Raw genomic sequence first — 25,615 nt, forward strand, 5'->3', positions numbered from 1 at the left:
TCTTAAAGATCTAAAAAAAATTGGGGGAAATGTCTGGCGTGCCAAATTGAAAATCTTAAAGGGGAACATTATCACAATTTCAAAAGGGTTAAAAACAATAAAAATCAGTTCCCAGTGGCTTGTTGTATTTTTTTAAATTTTTTTTCAAAATTTTACCGGTCCCCGAATATCCCTAAAAAAAGCTTTAAAGTGCTTGATTTTCGCTTTTTGCGATGCGACTCTCCATTTCCCTGTGACGTCATACAGTGCTGCCAATGTAAACAAACAACGGCGAATACCACAGCAAGATATAGCGACATTAGCTCGGATTCAGACTCGGATCTCAGCGATTTAAGCGATTTAACTGATTACGCATGTATTGAAACGGATGGTTGGAGTATGAAAGTATTGAAGAAGAAACTGAAGCTATTGAGCGAATAGCTATTGACGCTATTCATAGCCATAGCATGGCCGAATAGCTGCGTTAGCATCGCCGGTAAAATGTGCGGACCAAACGATCAGGACTTTCGCATCTTGTGACACTGGAGCCACTTAAATCCTTCGATTGGTAAGTGTTTTTTTCGCATTAAATGTGGGTGGAAGGAAGTTCCATCGTGCCCCGGAGTTGGGGCACGATGGCGAGCGCCTGGTGGTCGGGCCTGTCCCCATGGGGCCCGGCCGGGCACAGCCCGAAGAGGCAACGTGGGTCATCCCTCCAATGGGCTCACCACTCATAGGAGGGGCCATAGAGGTCGGGTGCATTGTGAGCTGGGCGGAAGCCGAAGGCAGGGCACTTGGCGGTCCGATCCTCGGCTACAGAAGCTAGCTCTTGGGACGTGGAAAGTCACCTCACTGGGGGGGAAGGAGCCTGAGCTAGTGCGCGAGGTAGAGAAGTTCCGGCTGGATATAGTCGGACTCACCTCGACGCACAGCAAGGGCTCTGGAACCAGTTCTCTCGAGAGGGACTGGACCCTCTTCCACTCTGGCGTTGCCGGCAGTGAGAGGCGACGGCCTGGGGTGGCAATTCTCGTTGCCCCCCGGCTCAAAGCCTGCACGTTTGAGTTCAACCCAGTGGACGAGAGGGTAGCTTCCCTTCGCCTTCGGGTGGGGGGGCGGGTCCTGACTGTTGTTTGTGCTTACGCACCAAACAGCAGTTCAGAATACCCACCCTTTTTGGGTACACTCGAGGGAGTACTGGAAAGTGCTCCTCCGGGTGATTCCCTTGTCCTACTGGGAGACTTCAACGCTCATGTTGGCAACGACAGTGAAACCTGGAGAGGCGTGATTGGGAAGAATGGTCGCCCGGATCTAAACCCGAGTGGTGTTTTGTTATTGGACTTTAGTGCTCGTCACAGTTTGTCCATAACAAACACCATGTTCAAACATAAGGGTGTCCATATGTGCACTTGGCACCAGGACACCCTAGGCCGCAGTTCCATGATCGACTTTGTAGTTGTGTCATCGGATTTGCGGCCTTATGTTTTGGACACTCGGGTGAAGAGAGGGGCGGAGCTTTCTACCGATCACCACCTGGTGGTGAGTTGGCTGCGATGGTGGGGGAGGATGCCAGACAGACCTGGCAGGCCCAAGCGCATTGTGAGGGTCTGCTGGGAACGTCTGGCAGAGTCTCCTGTCAGAGAGAGTTTCAATTCACACCTCCGGGAGAACTTTGAACATGTCACGAGGGAGGTGCTGGACATTGAGTCCGAGTGGACCATGTTCCGAACCTCTATTGTCGAGGCGGCTGATTGGAGCTGTGGCCGCAAGGTTGTTGGTGCCTCTCGTGGCGGTAATCCCAGAACCCGTTGGTGGACACCAGCAGTGAGGGATGCCGTCAAGCTGAAGAAGGAGTCCTATCGGGTTCTTTTGGCTCATAGGACTCCGGAGGCAGTGGACGGGTACCGACGGGCCAAGCGGTGTGCAACTTTAGCAGTCGCGGAGGCAAAAACTCGGACATGGGAAGAGTTCGGGGAAGCCATGGAAAACGACTTCCGGACGGCTTCGAAGCGATTCTGGACCACCATACGGCGCCTCAGGAAGGGGAAGCAGTGCACTATCAACACCGTGTATGGTGCGGATGGTGTTCTGCCGACTTTGACTGCGGATGTTGTGGATCGGTGGAGGGAATACCTCGAAGACCTCCTAAATCCCACCAACACGTCTTTCTTTGAGGAAGCGGTGCCTGGGGAATCTGTAGTGGACTCTCCTATTTCTGGGGCTGAGGTCGCTGAGGTAGTTAAAAAGCTCCTCGGCGGCAAGGCCCCGGGGGTGGATGAGATCTGCCCAGAGTTCCTTAAGGCTCTGGATGCTGTGGGGCTGTCTTGGTTGACAAGACTCTGCAGCATCGCATGGACATCGGGGGCGGTACCTCTGGATTGGCAGACCGGGGTGGTGGTCCCTCTCTTTAAGAAGGGGGACCGGAGGGTGTGTTCCAACTATCGTGGGATCACACTCCTCAGCCTTCCCGGTAAGGTTTATTCAGGTGTACTGGAGAGGAGGCTTCGCCAGATAGTCGAACCTCGGATTCAGGAGGAACAGTGTGGTTTTCGTCCTGGTCGTGGAACTGTGGACCAGCTCTATACTCTCGGCAGGGTTCTTGAGGGTGCATGGGAGTTTGCCCAACCAGTCTACATGTGCTTTGTGGACTTGGAGAAGGCATTCGACCGTGTCCCTCGGGAAGTCCTGTGGGGAGTGCTCAGAGAGTATGGGGTATCGGACTGTCTTATTGTGGCAGTCCGCTCCCTGTATGATCAGTGTCAGAGCTTGGTCCGCATTGCTGGCAGTAAGTCGGACACATTTCCAGTGAGGGTTGGACTCCGCCAAGGCTGTCCTTTGTCACCGATTCTGTTCATAACTTTTATGGACAGAATTTCTAGGCGCAGCCAAGGCGTTGAGGGGTTCCTCAGATGATGTAGTCCTGATGGCTTCATCTGACCGGGATCTTCAGCTCTCACTGGATCGGTTCGCAGCCGAGTGTGAAGCGACCGGAATGAGAATCAGCACCTCCAAGTCCGAGTCCATGGTTCTCGCCCGGAAAAGGGTGGAGTGCCATCTCCGGGTTGGGGAGGAGACCCTGCCCCAAGTGGAGGAGTTCAAGTACCTAGGAGTCTTGTTCACGAGTGGGGGAAGAGTGGATCGTGAGATCGACAGGCGGATCGGTGCGGCGTCTTCAGTAATGCGGACGTTGTATCGATCCGTTGTGGTGAAGAAGGAGCTGAGCCGGAAGGCAAATCTCTCAATCTACCGGTCGATCTACGTTCCCATCCTCACCTATGGTCATGAGCTTTGGGTCATGACCGAAAGGATAAGATCACGGGTACAAGCGGCCGAAATGAGTTTCCTCCGCCGGGTGGCGGGGCTCTCCCTTAGAGATAGGGTGAGAAGCTCTGCCATCCGGGAGGGGCTCAACGTAAAGCCGCTGCTCCTCCACATCGAGAGGAGCCAGATGAAGTGGTTCGGGCATCTGGTCAGGATGCCACCCGAACGCCTCCCTAGGGAGGTGTTTAGGGCACGTCCAGCTGGTAGGAGGCCACGGGGAAGACCCAGGACACGTTGGGAAGACTATGTCTCCCGGCTGGCCTGGGAACGCCTCGGGATCCCCCGGGAAGAGCTAGACGAAGTGGCTGGAGATAGGGAAGTCTGGGCTTCCCTGCTTAGGCTGCTGCCCCCGCGACCCGACCTCGGATAAGCGGTAGATGATGGATGGATGGATGGATGGATGGATAAATGTGGGTGGAAGGAAACCTAATATAGTTGCAAAATCATCTGCAGGTTATCCATACATCTCTGTGCCATGTCTGCTCTAGCACCGCCGGTAAATAGCATGTTCGCATCGATTAGCGTAGCATGTTAGCATCGATTAGCTGGCAGTCAACATCAATAAAACTCACCTTTATGAATTCGTTGACTTTATAGTTGCAAATGCATCTGCAGGTTATCCATACATCTCTGTGCCATGTCTGCTTTGGCACCGCCGGTAAATAGCATGTTCGCATCGATTAGCGTAGCATGTTAGCATCGATTAGCTGGCAGTCAACATCAACAAAACTCACCTTTGTGAATTCGTTGACTTTATAGTTGCAAATGCATCTGCAGGTTATCCATACATCTCTGTGCCATGTCTGCTTTAGCACCGCCGGTAAATAGCATGTTAGCATCGATTAGCGTAGCATGTTAGCATCGATTAGCTGGCAGTCACGCCGCAACCAAATATGTCTGATTAGCACATACGTCGACAACAAAACTCCCCTTTGTGATTTCGTTGAATTTATAGTTGCAAATGCATCTGCAGGTTATCCATACATCTCTGTGCCATGTCCGTCATCGCCGGTAAAATGTGGAGACACTTTGGCACATTCAATGGGGGTCTGGCGGCAGACACTTTCGCATCTTCGGGCCAGTGGTGCAACTTGAATCCCTCCCTGTTAGTGTTGTTACACCGTCCGACAACACACCCACGAGGCATGATGTCTCCAAAGTTCCAAAAAATAGTCGTAAAACGGAAAATAACAGAGCTGAGACCCGGTGTTTGTAATGTGTTGAAAATGAAAATGGCGACTGTATTACCTCGGCGACGTCACGTTCTGACATCATCGCAAAAAGAGCGATAAACAGAAAGGCGTTTTATTCGCCCAAATTCACCCATTTAGAGTTCGGAAATCGGTTAAAAAAATATGTGGTCTTTTTTCTGCAACATCAAGGTATATATTGACGCTTACATAGGTCCGGTGATAATGTTCCCCTTTAACGGGCCGCATGTGAGACTCAGGCATTAATTTGCCAACCACTGGACTGGAATGCACACTACAACGCTTTTAACTTTGCACAAGTGTACACACAATCGTCGAAGAACTCCAAGATCAAAGTTTGTTAGTTTTCTCTAAATATGCACGCACCACATGCATCCATACTGTAAAACCTAAACAGGCTGCATGAACCCCAGAGCGGGACAGACAACCTGAAAGCTGGCTGGTTTTTTTTGTAAGGCCAAATCCTCTATGTTTCTGTGGGTGCCACCAGCGCATTGTTCGTAGCGTCGCTTACAGGCAGGTGTAGAAGTGAGAAATGCTTTGTTTATAATAACGGATGAGGGTGGTGCTGGTGTTTCAAAGCCTTGGAGAAGAAACATGTCCGTACATACGTCCAGATGGAATCATAGAAGTAAGAACACTGTTTGATGTTTGCGTCACATATTTCGTTTAAAGGGGTCATATTACTTTTTTTTTTTTCTCCATTTAAAACACTTCCTTGTGGTATTTAGAACATGAAATGGTGGTGCTTTGGCTAAAATGTATTTGGTCTTCAAGCTGCTTTCTGACTGTCCCTTCAAAACGCACATTTTTCCGCGCGGACTTATTTTCGTGTCGCAGTCCCCCTCCACGCCAAGCCACCTTGGACTGTCTTCTCCCTGTCAGCCATGTTGTGGTTTTTAGCTCTTCAATACTGAGGCTACTGACCGACATACAGTATATTGCCAAAAGTATTTGGCCTCCCATCCGAATGATCAGAATCAGGTGTCCTAATCACTTTGCCCAGCCACCGGTGTATAAAATCAAGCACTTAGACATGGAGACTGTTTCTACAAACATTTGTGAAAGAATGGGTCGTTTTCAGGAACTTGGGGATGCCACCTGTGCAACAAATCCAGTCGATAAATTGCCTGGCTCCTAAATATTCCAAAGTCAACTGTCTGCTTTATTATACGAAAATGGAAGAGTTTGGGAACAACAGCAACTCAGCCACGAAGTGGTAGGCCATGCAAACTGACAGAGAGGGGTCAGCGGATGCTGGAGCCCAACTTTCTGCACGGTCCGTTGCTACAGAGCTCCAAACATCATTTGACCTTCCAATTAGCCCACGAACAGAATGTAGAGAGCTTCATGGAATGGGTTTCCATGGCCGAGCTGCTGCCTCTCAGCCATACATCACCAAGTCTAATGCAAAAAGTTGGATGCAGTGGTGTAAAGCACATCGCCACGGGACTCTAGAGCAGTGGTTCTCAACCTTTTTTCAGTGATGTGAAAATGTTTTAATTCAAGTACCCCCTAATCAGAGCAAAGCATTTTTGGTTGAAAAAAAGAGAAAAGAAGTAAAATACAGCACTATGTCATCAGGTTCTGGTTTATTAAAGTGTATAACAGTGCAAAATATTGCTCATTTGTAGTGGTCTTTCTTGAACTATTTGGAAAAAAAGATATAAAAATAAGTAAAAACTTGTTGAAAAAGAAACAAGTGATTCAATTATAAATAAAGATTTCTACATATAGAAGTAATCATCAACTTAAAGTGCCCTCTTTGGGGATTGTAATAGAGATCCATCTGGATTCATCAACTTCATTCTAAACATTTATTCACAAAAAAATAAATCTTTAACATCAATATTTATGGAACATGTCCACAAAAAATCTAGCTGTCAACACTGAATATTGCATTGTTGCATTCCTTTTCTCAGTTTATGAACTTACACTCATATTTTCTTGAAGTGTTATTCAATAAATATATTTATAAAGGATTTTTGAATTGTTGCTATTTATAGAATATTTAAAAAAAAATATCTCACGTACCCCTTGGCATACCTTCAAATACCCCCAGGGGTACGTGTACCCCCATTTGAGAACCGTGGAGACACATTCTCTGGAGTGATGAATCACGCTTTTCCATCTGGCAATCAGGTGGACGAGTCTGGGTTTGGAGGTTGACAGAAAAACGGTACATTTCGGACTGTATCGTGCCGGGTGTGAAATTTGGTGGAGGAGGAATTATGTGGGGTTGTTTTTCAGGGGTCGGGCTTGGCCCCATAGTTCCAGTAAAATAAACTTTGAATGCTCCAGGATACTAAAACATTTTGGACAATTCCATGCTCCCAACCTTGTGGGAACAGTTCAGCCCTTTTTCTTCCAACATGACTGTACACCAGTGCACGAAGCAAGTTCCATAAAAACATGGATAACAGAGTCTGGTGTGGATGCACTTGACTTGCCTGCACAGAGTCCTGACCTGAACCCGATGGACTACCTTTGGGATAAATTAGAACGGAGACTGAGAGCCAGGCCTTCTCGTGTGACCTCACCAATGGTCGAAAATTCCTATAAACACATTCCACAACATTATAGACAGCCAGACATATTGAACCCTATGGGTTAGGAATAGGATGGCACTTCAAGATTGTATGTGATTCAAGGCAGGTGGCCAAATACTTTTGGCAATATATTGTAAGTTAGAAACAGATCCTACTTTTCTTAGAAACAGTGGACCATCCATGTGCAAGTACATGCCAGTCTGCCCCACATCGATAGAGAAAAGAAAGGAACTTTTCGAATCCAACTTTGGACTACGACTGAATAAAAATTGCGGTTAAACCTCTACCATATATGGAGATATTCGCCGGCAAAATAAGTCTCTAAAGTCTCAAATTTTAAACGGCTCTATTGGAGCATGCTTTGAAGTAGGCAAGATGTGTTTGATTTCACATTTTCAGGACTTATGGGGATCTCAAATACACAAAAACAGGTACAAACAGGTAACAAAAATTAGCTTTGCAAGACAGGACCCTTGACTTTAGTCCTAGATGAACAATTGCATTATTTTGTTGGGATAGTTTCACTTCTATGTTACCTATCAGTATCAGGGATGGGCACAAAACTGTATTTCCTGAATATGAGACAACACCTTTATTTTAGGACAAATGTATTTTCAAAACAAAATGAATCTTTGAAATTTTGTTTTGTAGCTGCTCGACAGTTGTTTGGCTTCACTGATCACCATCGTCCTAAAATTACCATTATAACTGAGCCAGATGTAACAGTCCAGATATTTAGAACTCTTTTGCTAAAGACCCATTTTGGTTAAATTAATCTTTCGAATCATTTTTCTAGCCGCGTCACGGAAGACTGCCTCATTGATCCTCGTGGTGCTTGTGCTGACGTTCAGTTCGGTTGCAGGTGGGCCTGCTCTGGCAGGTTCAGTTTTCCGTTTGGTCTGGTCTCCGAGCGCAATTCAACCAATTTCTCAAGCGGTCTCGGTCCTCTTGGAAGTGAACTCTGTTGCTGTGTCACATACAATACCTCGAGATCCAAAATACAAGACCTTTTTTTTTAGGCTGTTTTTAGACTAAGCAACATATCAGTTATTGGAAAGTTGAGTTCTGTCTATTGTTTCCTGAGGCAGCAATGTTATTCTGCTCAAAATGGCATTGAAACAGGAGTTCAGCACATTCAGAGACAAACTCTCCCACCACAAAAACAACACCACCAATCCAATACTATCCCATTCATCAATAAAATGATTGCCAGTTAACCTGGAATGTCCAGCTGAGCTTTTTAAAGTATCAACATCCATCCATCCATCCATTTTCTGCCGCTTATTCCCATTCGGGGTCGCGGGGGGCGCTGGCGCCTATCTCAGCTACAATCGGGCGGAAGGCGGGGTACACCCTGGACAAGTCGCCACCTCATCGCAGGGCCAACACAGATAGACAGACAACATTCACACTCACATTCACACACTAGGGCCAATTTAGTGTTGCCAATCAACCTATCCCCAGGTGCATGTCTTTGGAAGTGGGAGGAAGCCGGAGTACCCGGAGGGAACCCACGCATTCACGGGGAGAACATGCAAACTCCACACAGAAAGATCCCGAGCCTGGATTTGAACCCAGGACTGCAGGACCTTCGTATCAACATGTTCTTAGCAAAACACATTTAAGTCATGTTTGATGAATAACAACATTGTGAAATCCTTTAATGAGTCACCTTTTTGTGTAAGCGGCTTATTTGATCTAAAACGTTTCTTTAATGCGGTCACTCTTTGTTGAAAACTGAACAAGTCGGGCACATTCAATCGAGAGGCGGTGTGACTGTAGCCGGACATAATGGGAACAATGACCCCAAGGCAAGGCTTAAAAACTAAATAAAAACGGCGCTCCAATTGAACTTAAACTGTAGTGTTTGTTTTGTCGCACCGTGCAAACATGTTCTGTCAACAACTCAAGCCGAGTGTACGGTCAATACTTCGAAAATGTATTGGACAAACCTCACGTTATAAATAGTCCTTCACTTCGGGAATGAGGTTCATTGTTGTTTTGGTTCAGCTGAACTCATGTTTTGTAGAGAATGTAGACAAACAGAAAAGGGCAATCCCCAATATGTGATTTTTATGAAGGCAAATTTAATTTGCGAGGAGGTAAGGCTCGATTTACACTGTTTTGTGGCTAAATCCCATTTTGTGCCTATTTCTATATGTTTTTTAGGGACCTAAATGGCTGTGTTTACATTCACTAAATACCTGACACAACCCACATGCGCACTCAACCAAAACGCTCAGAAACAAGTGTAAATAAATACAGTGGAACCTGCTTAAAGCTAGGGTATGTCACTGGCTCATGATAACATCTTTTAAATCAAAAATCTAATCAGTGGTTAGCATATGTTACCATAAGTGGGAACTGTTTTAATTTTTTATTAGAAGAAAAGTTATACAATTAATTAATTTTTCAAACTGAGACTCACTTACTTTGGCTCATTTTCTGTGACCACACCATGCAACCCCCTACACATTTCTATTACATATAACATGTACGAGTCCATAGAAGTGTGGAAATTGATGTTCTGTGTAACACACACACACACACACACACACACACACACACACACACACCCACACACACAGCAGTCCTAGACAGGAGGAGGACAGAATGTAGGTACACAGAACATCAGAGGGTCAAATGTGCGAGAAAATGAGAGCAGACAGTGTTGACAAACAATTTTGCAACCTTGTGTGGGAACCACAGGTGCAGAAACACAAAAGAAGAGTCCCTGTGGGATACAGAAACTGGCAGAGGAATTTTCCGTGCAACGTTGTTATTGTTGTTACTCAGCCAGCGTTGGTGGATCTGATGGACCCGTTGCATCTTGTGGCTTTTAATGCCTCACAATCAAACACTGTCATGTTAAAATACTGAACAGATGTTTATTGGGATAAGGTAAACATCTGTTTCTGAAGGAAGGGGGGGTCGTAAACAGCCGTTGCCCTCGGTAACAAAACAGTTCAAAGAGAAGATGCCTGGAGTTTGCGTCAGGTCCTGCTTCCTCTACGCTTTGTAGATCTCGGGTCATTTAATGCCTCACAATCAAACACTTTAATGTTAAAATAATGAACAGATGTTTATTGGGATAAGGTAAACATCTGTTTAGTATTTTGATATAACAGTGTTTGATTGTGAGGCATTAAAACAGAACAGATGTTTATTGGGATAAGGTAAACATCTGTTGAGTATTTTAACATAAAAGTGTTTGGTTTTGAGGCATTAAAAGCCACAAAATGCAACTGGTCCATCAGACCCACAAACGCTGGCTGAGTAACAACAATATAAACATTACACAAGGGTTAAAAGAACTGCTTTTTTCTTTTTATTTAAAGAAAAAAAAAGTTTAAATTGAATTAAATAAAAATTGTTGTCCAGCCAGACTAAAATGGCGGGTGTTCAAAGCTGTCACTCACGACTGTCTCGTATACACACGCACATGGCACTAGCGCACGCATGTACACAAAAACATTTCCAGGGAAGTGTGTGAGTACATGGAGCGTGTTTTAAATGTTTGGAACAGATTTGGGCAGATTACAATGATTACAGCTGGTTAGAAAGTGAGTGCCCTCTAAGCAGTCGTGTAACTATGGCAACAATTACACACAAATTAAGCTTGTGAATTTTGCGTTTGACCGTTAAGTATTGCAATGTGTTCCGCCCGATTGTAGCTGAGATAGGCGCCAGCGCCCCCCGCGACCCCGAAAGGGAATAAGCGGTAGAAAATGGATGGATGGATGGAATTTTGCGTTTGACCGTTAAGTATTGCAATGTGTGCACACTAGGGATGTAACGATAAACGGTAATTGTCAGGTTCAAACACTGATGACATCTATTAAACAGACAAGAAGCAAGGAATTAAACAGTGACAGGATTCAATTTAGCTCCATGAGGAGAAACGCGTAGACCTGTACCCTTGTACAGTGTTGTCCCACGCTCTAAAGAAAGGTTGCACGCTTCCTCTTTTATTTGGACTTTCCCTGATTACATGGCAACAGCTGTTTCTAAAGGAAGGGGGGTCGTAAACAGCCGTTGCCCTCGGTCACAAAACAGTTCAAAGAAAAGATGCCTGGAGTTTGCGTCAGGTCCTGCTTCCTCTCGACTTTGCAGATCTCGGGTTAAGACAAGATCTTCCTGTGGATTACAATAGATCAAAGAAACCGACACCTTCATGTTGCTTCCCGTACTACACAGTTGAGTTTTACAAGCCTTTTGCTTGGTAAGATCAAAGACAGCTTTTGTCTGCTTGCTGGGAACTCATTCAAACAAAAAGTTTTGTGATAACTGAGATACAATTATTCTGAGAGTAATAAATGTGATTAAATTAAAAATGATTGAAAAACCGTGACTGATAACTGCACTTTGATAAACTCTCTGACTGCCGCTAGCCGTTGACATGAAAACAAGAGACATTAACGTCCTTACCCCATTACGAAACAACATACCCCAATCTAAACTTATATACACAAACACATTGCTGAGCAACTAAGCTATATACTTGTGCACATTCAACCTGCAAGCTGTATGCTCTCTTAGTACAGTGATTGTTTTATAAAAAGGTGTTCTTACAGTACTTTCAAGGACCGCTGAACCGAGTAGGACACCAGAACTCCGGCCACAAATAATAAATAATAATAAAACATTTTATACGTTAAGCACTTTTTATTGAACTAAATCTTAAAGTGCTACAGTACAAGATGATATTTAAAACAATGAAGGCCATTGATACAGATAAAATACTACGATGAAATGATCAGTTTAGCATAAGGAAAACAAAACATGCTAAATGGTGGGTTTTCTCACAGTGTGTCTCTTTATCCGAGTTCTTCAAAACAATAACAAGGTCAAAATATTTCAGTGTGTAGAAGTGCTTTTTGAGCACATTCCACAATACTTTGATAATATTACTAACCGCGATAATCTTGATCACGATAACCGAGGTATGAAATTTTCATATCTTATTCAAACCCAAATCTTGATTTGTAATAATCCGATTATGAACCAATTCTTAATGTTCAAAAATCGATTTTGAGAAGAATTAAAACATTTTTCGTAAGACTAATTTTTTTCTTGTTGCACATTCAAATACATACTTTTGTAACTTATGACCTGTTTGAAAAAGGTTTATTGTCATTTAAAACATACAAATATATACAATCACTGTTATTTTCTTTTATTATTGTTATTTTATTTTAATAATCGCTTTTGTGTTGATTTAGGTTTCTTGTCTTCTTTTTTTTTTTTTAACATGTCCGATGTTACAATACAATTTATTATGAGAATCATGTTGCAGCAAGAAATCATTCTGAATCAAATCGTCACCCCAAGTATTGGAATCCAAACTTGAGTTGTTTAAGATTCACACTCTTAGTAATTAATCCTTGTTTTTATCAAATCAAGTTCCCAACTTGAAATATATCCAAAATTCCGCAGCTTAATTTCCCATTGAAATATACCAGCTCTTTGTAATTCTGTTGTTGATATATTTGTCAGTACCATCGTGTTTTTCTTATAACTGCAAAGTGCTTGCCATGTTAACATAGAATTCTAGGCTAAAAGAGGACATTTTCATTTAAAAATGGTTCAGTTTATGACATGTTTTGTTGTATTGTTAACTATTTTTCACCCATAATCAGTATAATCAGGCCTAAAGTTTGGACACACCTTCTCATTTTAATGCGTTTTCTTTATTTTCATGACTATTTACATTGTAGATTGTCACTGAAGGCATCAAACTTATGTCCCCTGTGAAGTGAAAACCATTTCAGGTGACTGCCTCTTGAAGCCCATTGAGAGAATGCCAAGAGTGTGCAAAGAAGTAATCAGAGCAAAGGGTGGCTATTTTGAAGAAACTAAGGGACAAGCGGTAGAAAAAATGGATGGATAGAATATAAAACATGCTTTCAGTTATTTCACCTTTTTTGTTAAGTAAATAACTCCACATGTGTTCATTCATAGTATTGATGCCTTCAGTGACAATGTACAATGTGAATAGTCATGAAAAAAAATAAAACAAATTGAATGAGAAGGTGTGTCCAAACCGGGCTTCACGGTGGCAGAGGGGTTAGTGCGTCTGCCTCACAATACGAAGGTCCTGCAGTCCTGGGTTCAAATCCAGGCTCGGGATCTTTCTGTGTGGAGTTTGCATGTTCTCCCCGTGAATGCGTGGGTTCCCTCCGGGTACTCCGGCTTCCTCCCACTTCCAAAGACATGCACCTGGGGATAGGTTGATTGGCAACACTAAATTGGCCCTAGTGTGTGAATGTGAGTGTGAATGTTGTCTGTTTGTCTGTGTTGGCCCTGTGATGAGGTGGCGACTTGTCCAGGGTGTACCCCGCCTTCTGCCCGATTGTAGCTGAGATAGGCGCCAGCGCCCCCCGCGACCCCAAAAGGGAATAAGCGGTAGAAAATGGATGGATGGAGGGTGTGTCCAAACCTTTGGCCTGTACTGTATATGCTGTAACTGTCCAATTAGATAAAACCCCCCTTGTTTGATTTTTATCCACATTTAAACAAAACTTTGTGTTATAGGAGGGTCTTTGATTCAGTGTACGGCATGGCGTAGTAGGTAGAGCGGCCGTGCCAGAAACCTGAGGGTTGCAGGTTCGCTTCCCACCTATTTAGTTCCAAATCGCTGCCGTTGTGTCCTTGGGCAGGACACTTCACTCTTGCCCCCGGTGCCGCTCACACTGGTGAACGAATGATGAATGAATGATTGGTGGTGGTTGGAGGGGCCGTAGGCGCAAACTGGCAGCCACGCTTCCGTCAGTCTACCCCAGGGCAGCTGTGGCCACAGATGTAGCTTACCACCACCAGGTGTGAATGAATGATGGGTTCCCACTTCTCTGTGAGCGCTTTGAGTATCTAACAATAGAAAAAGCGCGATATAAATCTAATCCATTATTATTATTATTATTATTACTATTATTATTATTATAATGCTATGACCTGTAAAAAAAAAAATCGAAATAAATGTAAATAAACTTGGATCTCATGATTTTTTTTCCCCCTCTCCCTTCCTCGATCTGCAGTTTGCGGCCCAGGCATCGACATCGGCAATGACATCAACGAATTTCGGAGTTTGGAGAACTGCACTGTCGTGGAGGGCTACTTGCAGATTCTCCTCATCACCGAAAAGAACAACAACCTGGATGTCTTGCGCTCCCTCACCTTCCCCAAGCTGACCATGATCACCGACTACCTGCTCCTTTTCCGGGTGTCCGGCCTGTACAGTCTGAGCACGCTGTTCCCCAACCTCACGGTGATCCGCGGCCGCAACCTCTTCTATAACTACGCCCTGGTCATCTTCGAGAACATCAGCTTGAAGGACATCGGCCTGTACAACCTGCGGAACATCACCCGAGGCGCCATCCGTATCGAGAAGAACCCCGAACTGTGCTACCTGGACTCCATCGACTGGTCGCTCATCATGGACGCCGAGTTCAACAACTTCATCGCCGAAAACAAGCAGTCCAAAGAGTGCAGCGACGTGTGTCCGGGCATCATGGAGAACAACCCACAGTGCAGGAAGACCATGTTCAAAAACAACTACAACTACCGCTGCTGGAACTCCAACCACTGCCAGAAAGGTAAGATCTTTATCTTTCAACTTGGCGCTATTGGCCGCAGACTGCTTCCTGTCTAATTCCTCTCAAAAGTGGCCCTAACTCCCCTTTTTATAGGCGCCTTGCTGCGGTTGTTTTGTCGCGCTGTTTTCACCTACAAGAAACAGAGCAAAGGAAAGCACTAAGCACCCTTCTAGTCTTTATGACTGCAGTGTTTTAGATTACTCCTTTTCGCTTTTGTTGCTGTATCAGTGGACCTCGTTTGTTGGCCAACTGTGTGTATGTGTATATGTTTGTATGTGTGTTTGATTGATTGATTGATGCTTTTATTAGTAGATTGCACAGTACAGTACATATTCCGTACAATTGACCACTAAATGGTAACACCCAAATATGTTTTTCAACTTGTTTAAGTCGGGGTCCACGTTAATCAATTCCTGGTACAAATATATACTATCAACATAATACAGTCATCACACAGGTTAATCATCATAGTATATTCATTGAATTATTGACATTATTTACAATCCGGGGGGTGGGATGAGGAGCTTTGGTTGATATCAGAACTTCAGTCATCAACAATTGCATCAACAGAGAAATGTGGACATTGAAACAGTGTAGGTCTTATTTAGTAGGATATGTACAGCCAGCAGAGAACATAGTGAGTTCACATAGCATAAGAACAAGTATATACATTAGAAGTACATTTGAGTTGTTTATAATCCGGGGAGATGGGATGTGAATGGAGGAGGGTATTAGTAAAGTGTTGAAGTTGCCTGGAGGTGTTGTTTTAGAGCGGTTTTGAAGGAATATAGAGATGCACTTACTTTTATACCTGTTGGGAGTGCATTCCACATTGATGTGGCATAGAAAGAGAATGAGTTAAAACCTTTGTTAGATCGGAATCTGGGTTTAACGTGGTTTGTAGAGCTCCCCCTGGTGTTGTGGTTATGGCGGTCATTTACGTTAAGGAAGTAGTTTGACATGTACTTCGGTATCAAGGAGGTGTAGCGGATTTTATAGACTAGGCTCAGTGCAAGTTGTTTTACTCTGTCCTCCACCCTGAGCCAGCCCACTTTGGAGAAGTGGGTTGGATTGAGGTGTGATCTGGGGTGGAGGTCTAAAAGTAACCGGATTAGCTTATTCTGGGATGTTTGGAGTCTAGATTTGAGGGTTTTGGAGGTGCTGGGGTACCAGGAGGTGCAAGCGTAATGGAAGATGGGTTGAATGAGAGTTCCCGCTAGAATCCTCAAGGTGCTTTTGTTGACCAGAGAGGAGATTCTGTAGAGGAATCTCGTTCTTTGGTTGACCTTTTTGATCACCTTGTGTGTATGTATGTTTGCATGTATGTGTGTATGTGTATATGTATGTATGTATATGTACAGTATATATGTGTGTGTGTGTGTGTGTGTTTGTGTGTGTGTATGTATGTATACATGTATATAGATAGATAGATAGTACTTTATTAGTTCCTTCAGGAAAATTTAAATTCCAGCAGCAGTGTACAGAGTTGCGATCAATTTAAATAAAAGTAAAAAGTAAATAATGGGGGTTTAAATGGAAACAAAATAGAGAAATATTACAATAAGAATAAAAACTAAAAAGCAACAACGGGAATAAAAATATAACAGTAAAATAAGAATATAACAAGACAAAGTAGGCAGTAGTGACCATTTTATGAAAACGTATTGCACTGTTATTGTTTTGCATCCCCTGTCATCCTTGTACCCCCCGACCCCCGCCCCAGCGAGGAGTTGTACAGTCTAATGGCGTGTGGGACAAAGGAGTTTTTGAGTCTATTAGTCCTGCACTTGGGATGAAGCAGTCTAGAACTGAACAGGCTCCTCTGGCTACTGATAGCGGTATGCAGAGGGTGACTGGCATCATCCAGGATGCTCACTAGTTTGTCATCAGTCCTCTTCTCTGCCACCGTCACCTTCCTCTTCTTCTTCTTATGTATGTGTATGTGTATATGTATGTATGTATATGCACAGTATACAGTATATGTGTATGTGAGTGTGTGTGTGGCTAAAGTGTTTCCCCGGCGACCAGTGCCTCACTGCTGACTCAGCATGTTGATGTTTTCGGTCTTGTGACAACATGAAACCGTCACCGGAAAAGGCTGGGGTTTTGCATAGAGTCCAAACATGTCTGACGCAGGCCTGTGGGTTGGAGTTAAACAGCTGAAGGAAGCAAGGTGTTTAGGATCGAGGTGTCGGATGGATCATTTGACTTACTTTAAAGGGGAACATTATCACAATTTCAGAAGGGTTAAAAACAATAAAAATCAGTTCACAGTGGATTGTTGTATTTTTTGAAGTTTTTTTCAAAATGTTACCGGTCTTGGAATATCCCTCAAAAAACCTTTAAAGTGCTTGATTTTCGCTATTTGCGATGCAACTATCCATTTCCCTGTGACGTCATACAGTGCTGCCAATGTAAACAAACAATTGCGAATACCACAGCAAGATATAGCGACATTAGCACGGATTCAGACTCGGATTTCAGCGGCTTAAGCGATTCAACAGATTGCGCATGTATTGAAATGGATGGTTGGAGTATGAAAGTATTGAAGAAGAAATTGAAGCTATTGAGCGAATAGCTATTGACGCTATTCATAGCCATAGCATGGCCGAATAGCTGCGTTAGCATGGCCGGTAAAATGTGCGGACCAAACGATCAGGAATTTCGCATCTTGTGACACTGGAGCAACTTAAATCCGTCGATTGGTAAGTGTTTTTTTCGCATTAAATGTGGGTGGAAGGAAACGTAATATCGTTGCAAATGCATCTGCAGGTTATCCATACATCTCTGTGCCATGTCTGCTTTAGCACCGCCGGTAAATAGCATGTTAGCATCGATTAGCGTAGCAGGTTAGCATCGATTAGCTGGCAGTCAACATCAACAAAACTCACCTTTGTGATTTCGTTGACTTTATCGTTGCAATTGCATCTACAGGTTATCCATACATTTCTGTGCCATGTCTGCTTTAGCACCGCCGGCAAATAGCATGTTAGCGTCGATTAGCGTAGCATGTTAGCATTGATTAGCTGGTAGTCACGCCGCGACCAAATATGTCCGATTAGCACATAAGTCAACATCAACAAAACTCACCTTTGTGATTTCATTGACTTTATCGTTGCAAATGCATCTGCAGGTTATCCATACATCTCTGTCTCATGTCCGTCATCGCCGGTAAAATGTGGAGACATTCCCGCACATTCAATGGGGTCTGGCTGCAGACACTTTCGCATCTTCGGGCCAGTGGTGCAACTTGAATCCCCCCGTTAGTGTTGTTACACCCTCCGACAACACACCCACGAGGCATGATGTCTCCAAGGTTCCAAAAAATAGTCGAAAAAACGGAAAATAACAGAGCTGAGACCCCAATGTTTACAATCGGCGACGTCACATTCTGACGTCATCGCCTCCAGAGCGATAAACAGAAAGGCGTTTAATTCGCCAAAATTCACCCATGTAGAGTTCGGAAATCGGTTAAAAAAATATATGGTCTTTTTTCTGCAACATCAAGGTATATATTGACGCTTACATAGGTCTGGTGATAATGTTCCCCTTTAACAATATACCGTATTTTCGGGACCATAGGGTGCACGGCCGGTGAACGGTCCATTTTCCATCTTTTTTCATATAAAGGTCGCATTATAGGAGTCATTAATAATTTTATTTTTTTTTCTACATTAAAACACTTCCTTGTGGTCTACATAACATGTAATGGTGGTTCTTTGGTCAAAATGTTGCATAGATTATGTTTTGCAGACCATCTTCAAGCCGTTTCTGACAGTCGCTTCAGGATGCGGCGTTATGTGGGCGGTTTTATTTACGTGGCTCACCTTCGGCAGCGTCTTATATTTAACATGTTTTAAACACTCAAATAACATTATCAAGCTCTTAAGTAGCCAGAACAATATTATTATTCAACACATTTCTTCGAAGGAGAAAGTATATTTTAGGGTTATTTATTTGTTGTATTCATTTTAAAAATAAAACTTGATTATAAGTGTGTATGAGTACACTTTGTGACCATTCAACAACATCGTGATAGTACTAACCGTGATAGTTTTAGTGAAATACCTGTGATATGAAATTTTCATATCCTAATATCCCCATTGTTAGTAACGACATTTCAACTTTTTTTCGTTACCTTACATGACAGCATAAATAGCATACATTTGCAAAACGGTATTGAAGTTTTTTCCTATTATTTACTTTAGGTTTCATGGTGCATTTTTAAATATTTATTTAGATTAATGATTAGAGGTGGGGGAAATAACCGATTTTTCGATTCATCGCAATTCGAACATGGACGGTTATATACATTGCGCAATGAATCTGCATTTACACATGATTAATGTGATCATGTTTTGTGAATAATCACATTTTAATGCATTAACCTTCGCAGCCCAAGTTTTCTAGTAAACAGGTTTTAATTACCGCATATTACGGACTATAAGTGGCTACTTTGTTCCTACACTTTGAAACTTTCGGCTTCAAGGATGGTGCAGCTAGTTTATGGATTTTTCTTCACTGATGGCAATAATAAAAAACAATTTAATAAAAAAAGAACGAGCAAAAACACTGAGAGGGTGTTTAATCGTGTGTGATATGGCGCCATCTTTTGGACGAATTCACTCACTGCAGGTGCTGCAGTGTCCTTCCGTTTATCGGTAGTGTTTTTAATTTTTTCGTTTTTTTTACAGGTCCGTAGCGTTGTACACACATATTATTCATTTATCACTCCAAGCAACATTCGTAAGTTTTACAGTATAACTAAAACTGTATATACTTACTAAACCGTCCCATGTGTGATACCTGTAGGAGTTTATTCATGCATATTTGTATGTGCTATAGTAATGCAATGACGCTAGCGTCATTAGCATTAGCTAATATGCCAACACTTTTACAAGTGTGTTATTATTAACTAACAACGGCATGATTTTTGTATTGTTTTAGTTTCACAAATTCCTCAGTAAACTCACCAAAACGTCACTGTGGAATTATCGAGTCTGTTTAGCTGATTGGAGATCCACCTTCCGCAGCTGGTGGGTCCTTGACAATGACGTCTGTTTTGTTTGATCGGCCGTTTTACTGCCGTGTCCAAAGTATTGTTTGGAAACAAATAAGGTGTGTAAATAAAAGTTTACAAAAGATTTCTGTCTAAATAACTAATTTCACAACGTACATACAGTATCTGCGACTCGTAGTCAGTGCAGCAAATATATGGAAAATATTTTTTTCTTTCTAACCCTTTATAGTCTGTAAAATAAGATATTTGCCATTTTTCCGTTTGTTGGTAAGCAGAATTAAACAAAAGATACAAATTTCTAGGGGTGTAACGGTACACAAAAATTTCGGTTCGGTACGTACCTCGGTTTAGAGGTCACGGTTCGGTTCATTTTTGGTACAGTAAGAAAACAACAAAATATACGTTTTTTGGTTATTTATCTACCAAATTTGCAAAATCTTACACAAAAAATATTTTTCTTAGTGGAATATTTGATGTGAAGTATTGGGAACCTTAGATAGGTCAATAATTCATAATAACATTGATTTTGATTCAATATTATGTTTTGAGCAATGACGGTTTGAAAAAAAAAAACAGCTTTGTTTTATTAGTCAACATTGCAACTTTTTCTAAATTACCTTTAAGCTTTTTTATTTCACTTTTGTTATGTTTTTGTTTATTTTAATAGTATTTTTAGAATGTGCAGTGGGCCTTTTAAACATTAGCTGTGGGCACCCCTGCTAAGGATAATAAAAAATAAAATCTGATAAACCTATGGATAAAAATCAGAGCCTGGCGACGCATGCGCGTTTATCATAACTGTCTCTCTCTGTCTCTGCCCCTCCCTCACGAATGTTGCTGCATGCACAATTTGTTTTGTTTTTAACCCCTTCTAAACCCTGAACGTACATTGAAAATACACGCAACCCTAACTTAAAATCCCGGACATTTGAGGCATTTAAGAAACTCCACCCGGACAGCCCTGCAGAAGAGGACATATCCGGTGAAAAGAGGAGGTATGGTCAGTCTATCGTAGCCTCGGTGCGCATTGTTTACACAACGTGCGGTACGCTACCTAATATGTCCGTGTGGAAACTCGTTCGATACACTTCCGAACCGGACCAAAACCCCCGTACCGAAACGGTTCAATACTAATACACGTACCGTTACACCCATACTAATTTCTCAAACTTTTTTGTGAATGGTTGGTTATAGTAAACATCTACATAATTATACAGACAAAGTGCAACCATTCCTACTGTCAAAGAATGAAAATGTTAGCCGAAAGCGATGCACTCTATTATTTATTTTCTCAGTTTTTGGATGACGAGGATCAAAATGTTAGTCTTGTGCTGTTTTCTCTGGACTAGGAAGGTTGGCCTCTTTCACCTATGGACAATAAACACATGAACTATGCACATTCTCTCACGTTATTTTAGCGTCAGGGTCCATGACAACTTTCAGTCAAGTCTAACCTAGTTTAGTATTTGCAGAAGATTGGCAGTTGATCAGGAATTGCTCCACTCTATGCCAACCTCAGTATTTTCTGCATATTTAAATGATGAGAGTATGCCAAAAAAATGGTCAAGGACATTAGTTGATTTTCTGGTTAATACTTTCTTTATTTCAATCGGCTGTTCAAAGCGTGTGTTGTACAGCAGGGATTGGAAAAAAGATTACAAAACAAACTTCTCATTGAAGATACTACGGTGAATTGTTGAAACCAACCTTACAGTACATCTTAGCAGGATGTCCCTGCAGAAATATTTTTTTTCCTCTGTACTTAATTAACATGCCGCTTACAGGGACGTGCAGATTAATAGTCCAGATGCATCATATGACTCTAAATTGGTCCACTTTGCATAATGACTTCTTTTATTGTTAATACTCCATGCGCATTCTCTTGACAGTGTACTACTGCTGCAAGCAAGGCTTACACCAAATGTCAAAATGTGCATTCCTAACAAAATATTGATTATGTAAATAGCTCTTTGACACCAAAATAAGATATCCATACTTTAAAGTCGTACTGAAATGAGATTTTCTTATTTAAACGAGGATAGCAGGTCCATTCTATGTGTCATACTTGATCATTTCGCGATATTGCCTTATTTTTGCTGAAAGGATTTAGTAGAGAACATCGACGATAAAGTTTGCAACTTTTGGTCGCTAATAAAAAAGCCTTGCCTTTACCGGAAGTAGCAGACGATGTGCGCGTGACGTCACGGGTTGTATGGCTCTTCACATCCTCACATTGTTTATAATCATTGCCACCAGCAGCGAGAGCGATTCCGACCGAGAAAGCGACGCTTTCCCCATTAATTTGAGCGAGGATGAAAGATTCGCGGATGAGGAAGGTTAGAGTGAAGCACGAAAAAAAAGAAAAGGCGACTGCTCCAGGCGGCAGCAGTGGGAGCGATTCAGATGTTATTAGACACATTTATTAGCATAATTCTGGAAAATCCCTTATCTGCTTATTGTGTTAATAGTGTTTTAGTGAGATTATAAAGTCATACCTGAAAGTCGGAGGGCTGCGGTGAACGCTAGTGTCTCTGAGAGAAGCCAATGGAGGAGCCAAGATCACAGCTGCCTTTTTGACAGCTGCAGGAGGAGGTCGCATAATCCGCTGAAGTCTCCGGTAAGAGCCGACTTAATATCACAATTGGTTGACATATGAAAACCCACCATTACATGTTATGTAGACCATAAGGAAGTGTTTTCAGTTTAGAAAAAAATGTATATGACCCCTTTAATGCACTCTTAATCCGGTGCGCCTTAAATATAAAAAGGATAAAAAATAAACCATTCATCGGCAGTGCGCCTTATAATCCGGTGTGCCTTATGGTCTGGAAAATACGGTATATCTGCGGTCTGTAGTTCAAAGCGGCTAATGTATGGAAAAATATGTTTTTCATCTAAAATTTTGTGGGTGGGGTTTTCATACCGGTCTGCTCTATAATCCGGAAAATAGGGTATATTGTAGAACAAATAGTTGATGTAATCAAATGTGAGAGTTTGCCAAAGAACAGGTCTGTGGTTGCTAATAGGGTCCCATAACGTCACTCTTTGATTGATTCATTGACTGAGACTTTTATTAGTAGATTGCACAGTACAGTACATATTCCATACAATTGACCACTAAATGGTAACACCCGAATAAGTTTTTCCACTTGTGAAAGTCGGGGTCCTCGTTAATCAATTCATGGTAAAATAAAAAAAGATAGGCCATTACATTGCAGCACACCTGTTGCGCACAAACCCGCAGCCGTCCAAGCCCAAAGTGCCGTGCGTTCAGACAGCTGTAGTCTCCAGGCTGCCATTTATCAAAACCCGACTTGGGTGAACTCTGATGAGCTACTTTGAGCCATGACTGTGTTTTTGTGAGTCAGTCGCTGCAAAGTCAGCCAAACGTAGAGGAAGTGGAGCGGGACCCCGTAAAGGCGCTGTCTGCCAGGCTCCAGAGGGAGTCTGTTAGCCTGGCAAATGGGCCATCGGTTGCTGCCGTCGCTGCCTTTATAGAGGAAGAAAGGGGGGAACACACACTTGATTTGATTACAAGCAGCATGAGCGCCACGGCTCCCGCCAGCCGAGACGCCATTGTTGGGCCATTTATTAGGCGCCTAATAGGAGGCGGGTGAAGTCAGGAGAGAGTCATTGAGTTGTCTGCTGGCTGCCAAAGATCAGAGGCTACCTGCATGAGTGCCGTCTCTAATTGGACACCATGAAAGCCCTGTTTGTCCGGACATGTCATTGTCTTATTTTTTTTATGGCCGCCTTACTTCAAACGCCGCCAGCTCCTTGCGGATGGGAGCAGTCAAGGGCCGTATGATGGTAATTGTGATTTGGCCCGTATCGAGCTGGGGTAATCTTATCTGAGATCTATTGTTTGGATGTGCTGCAGTCAGTTTTCAGACCAAGTCGTCCATTCATCAGCGCAATAAAAGGCCCAGACGGAAAAGAACAAGCGCTGTTTTCATTGGGTTATAACATAAAGCAGTGTTTTTCAACCACTTTGCCGTGGTAGTTAAAAATATTTTTTGAAAACCAGTAATTATAATCTGCAAAATAGTGTGCCATTGTTGAGTGTCGGTGCTGTCTAGAGCTTGGCAGAGTAACCATGTTACACCATACCACAGTGGTTCTCAAAAGGAGGTATGTGTACCCCTGGGGATACTTGAAGGTATTCCAAGGGGCAGCGTGGCGCAGTGGTAGAGTGGCCGTGCACAACCCGAGGGTCCCTGGTTCAATTCCCACCTAGTACCAACCTCGTCACGTCCGTTGTGTCCTGAGCAAGACACTTCACCCTTGCTCCTGATGGGTGCTGGTTAGGGCCTTGCATGGCAGCTCCCTCCATCAGTGTGTGAATGTGTGTGTGAATGGGTAAATGTGGAAGTAATGTCAAAGCGCTTTGAGTACCTTGAAGGTAGAAAAGCGCTATACAAGTACAACCCATTTATCATTTATCATTTACGTGAGATTTTTTTTTTTAATATTCTAAAAATAGCAACAATTCAAAAATCCTTTATAAATATATGCGGCGTGGCGCAGTGGAAGAGTGGCCGTGCGCAATCCGAGGGTCCCTGGTTCAAATCCCACCTAGTACCAACCTCGTCACGTCCGTTGTGTCCTGAGCAAGACACTTCACCCTTGCTCCTGATGGGTCCTGGTTGGCGCCTTGCATGGCAGCTCCCTCCATCAGTGTGTGAATGTGTGTGTGAATGGGTAAATGTGGAAGTAGTGTCAAAGCGCTTTGAGTACCTTGAAGGTAGAAAAGCGCTATACAAGTACAACCCATTTATTCATTTATTATTTATTATATTTATTGAATAATACTTCAACAAAATATGAATGTAAGTTCATAAACTGTGAAAAGAAAATCAACAATGTAATACTCATTTTTGTGGACATGTTCCATGTTAAAGATTTCTTTTTTTGTGAAGAAATGTTTAGAATTAAGTTGATGAATCCAGATGGATCTCTATTACAATCCCCAAAGAGGGCACTTTAAGTTGATTAATACTTCTCTGTGTAGAAATATTTTTTTATAATTGAATCACTTGTTTATTTTTCAACAAGTTTAGTTATTTTTATATATTTTTTTCCAAATAATTCAAGAAAGACCACTACAAATGAGCAATATTTCACACTGTTATACAATTTAATAAATCAGAAACTGATGACATAGTGCTGTAGTTTACTTCTTTATCTCTTTTTTTCTTCAACCAAAAATGCTTTGCTCTGATTAGGGGGTACTTGAATTAAAAAAATATTCACACGGGGTACATCACTGAAAACAGGTTGAGAACCACTGCCATACCATATCAGTAGGTGTCAGCTGATGATGATGGTTTGTCAGGATCACAATATGCAGGCGACAGCGGGAGGCAGTGTGCAGGTAAAAAGGTATCTAAAACTAAAACCACAGATATATAAAAGGCGAGTGCCGCTAACAAAAGGCATTGAAGCTTATGGATGGCTTCGCGAAATAAAACTAAATCTGAACTCGCTGCAAAGTAAACAAAAACAGAATGCTGGACGACAGCAAAGACTTACAGCGTGGGGAGCAGACACCGTCCACAAAGTACATCCGTACATGACATGACAATCAACAATGTCCCCACAAAGAAGGATAGAGTCCGCACGACTGAAATAATCTTGATTGCAAAAACAAAGCAGGGGCGGGGAAAAGCGTTCGAGGAAGTCATGAAACTGCTACAGAAAACTAGAAACAAAATGGGAAAAGCCACCAAAAAAGACAAAAAGTAAAACATCACACATAGGAAAACACCAAAAAACTCAAAATTATTTTGCGTGATGTGACAGGTGGTGACAGTACACCCACTTTGAGACTAGACTTAGACAAACTTTAATGATCCACAAGGGAAATTGTTCCACACAGTAGCTCAGTTACAATGATGGAAAGTGTAAGAATGGAAAGGACAATGCAGGTATAAATAGACTAAATAT

At 42.6% G+C, this 25,615-nt stretch overlaps 1 protein-coding gene across 4 annotated transcripts in view; it reads left to right on the top strand.

Annotated features, from left to right (window-relative positions):
- LOC133535973 (insulin-like growth factor 1 receptor) overlaps positions 1-25,615 on the top strand; it is a 203,526-nt gene that overhangs the window by 37,915 nt on the left and 139,996 nt on the right. For all 4 annotated transcript variants that reach the window (XM_061876091.1, XM_061876107.1, XM_061876116.1 and 1 more), the window contains one exon: positions 14,092-14,649. In XM_061876091.1, coding sequence (XP_061732075.1) covers positions 14,092-14,649 — 558 coding nt within the window. The remainder of the gene's footprint in view (positions 1-14,091; positions 14,650-25,615) is intronic.

The sequence above is a fragment of the Nerophis ophidion genome, linkage group LG02 (assembly GCF_033978795.1).
Source record: "Nerophis ophidion isolate RoL-2023_Sa linkage group LG02, RoL_Noph_v1.0, whole genome shotgun sequence".
Classification (NCBI taxonomy): Eukaryota; Metazoa; Chordata; class Actinopteri; order Syngnathiformes; family Syngnathidae; genus Nerophis; species Nerophis ophidion.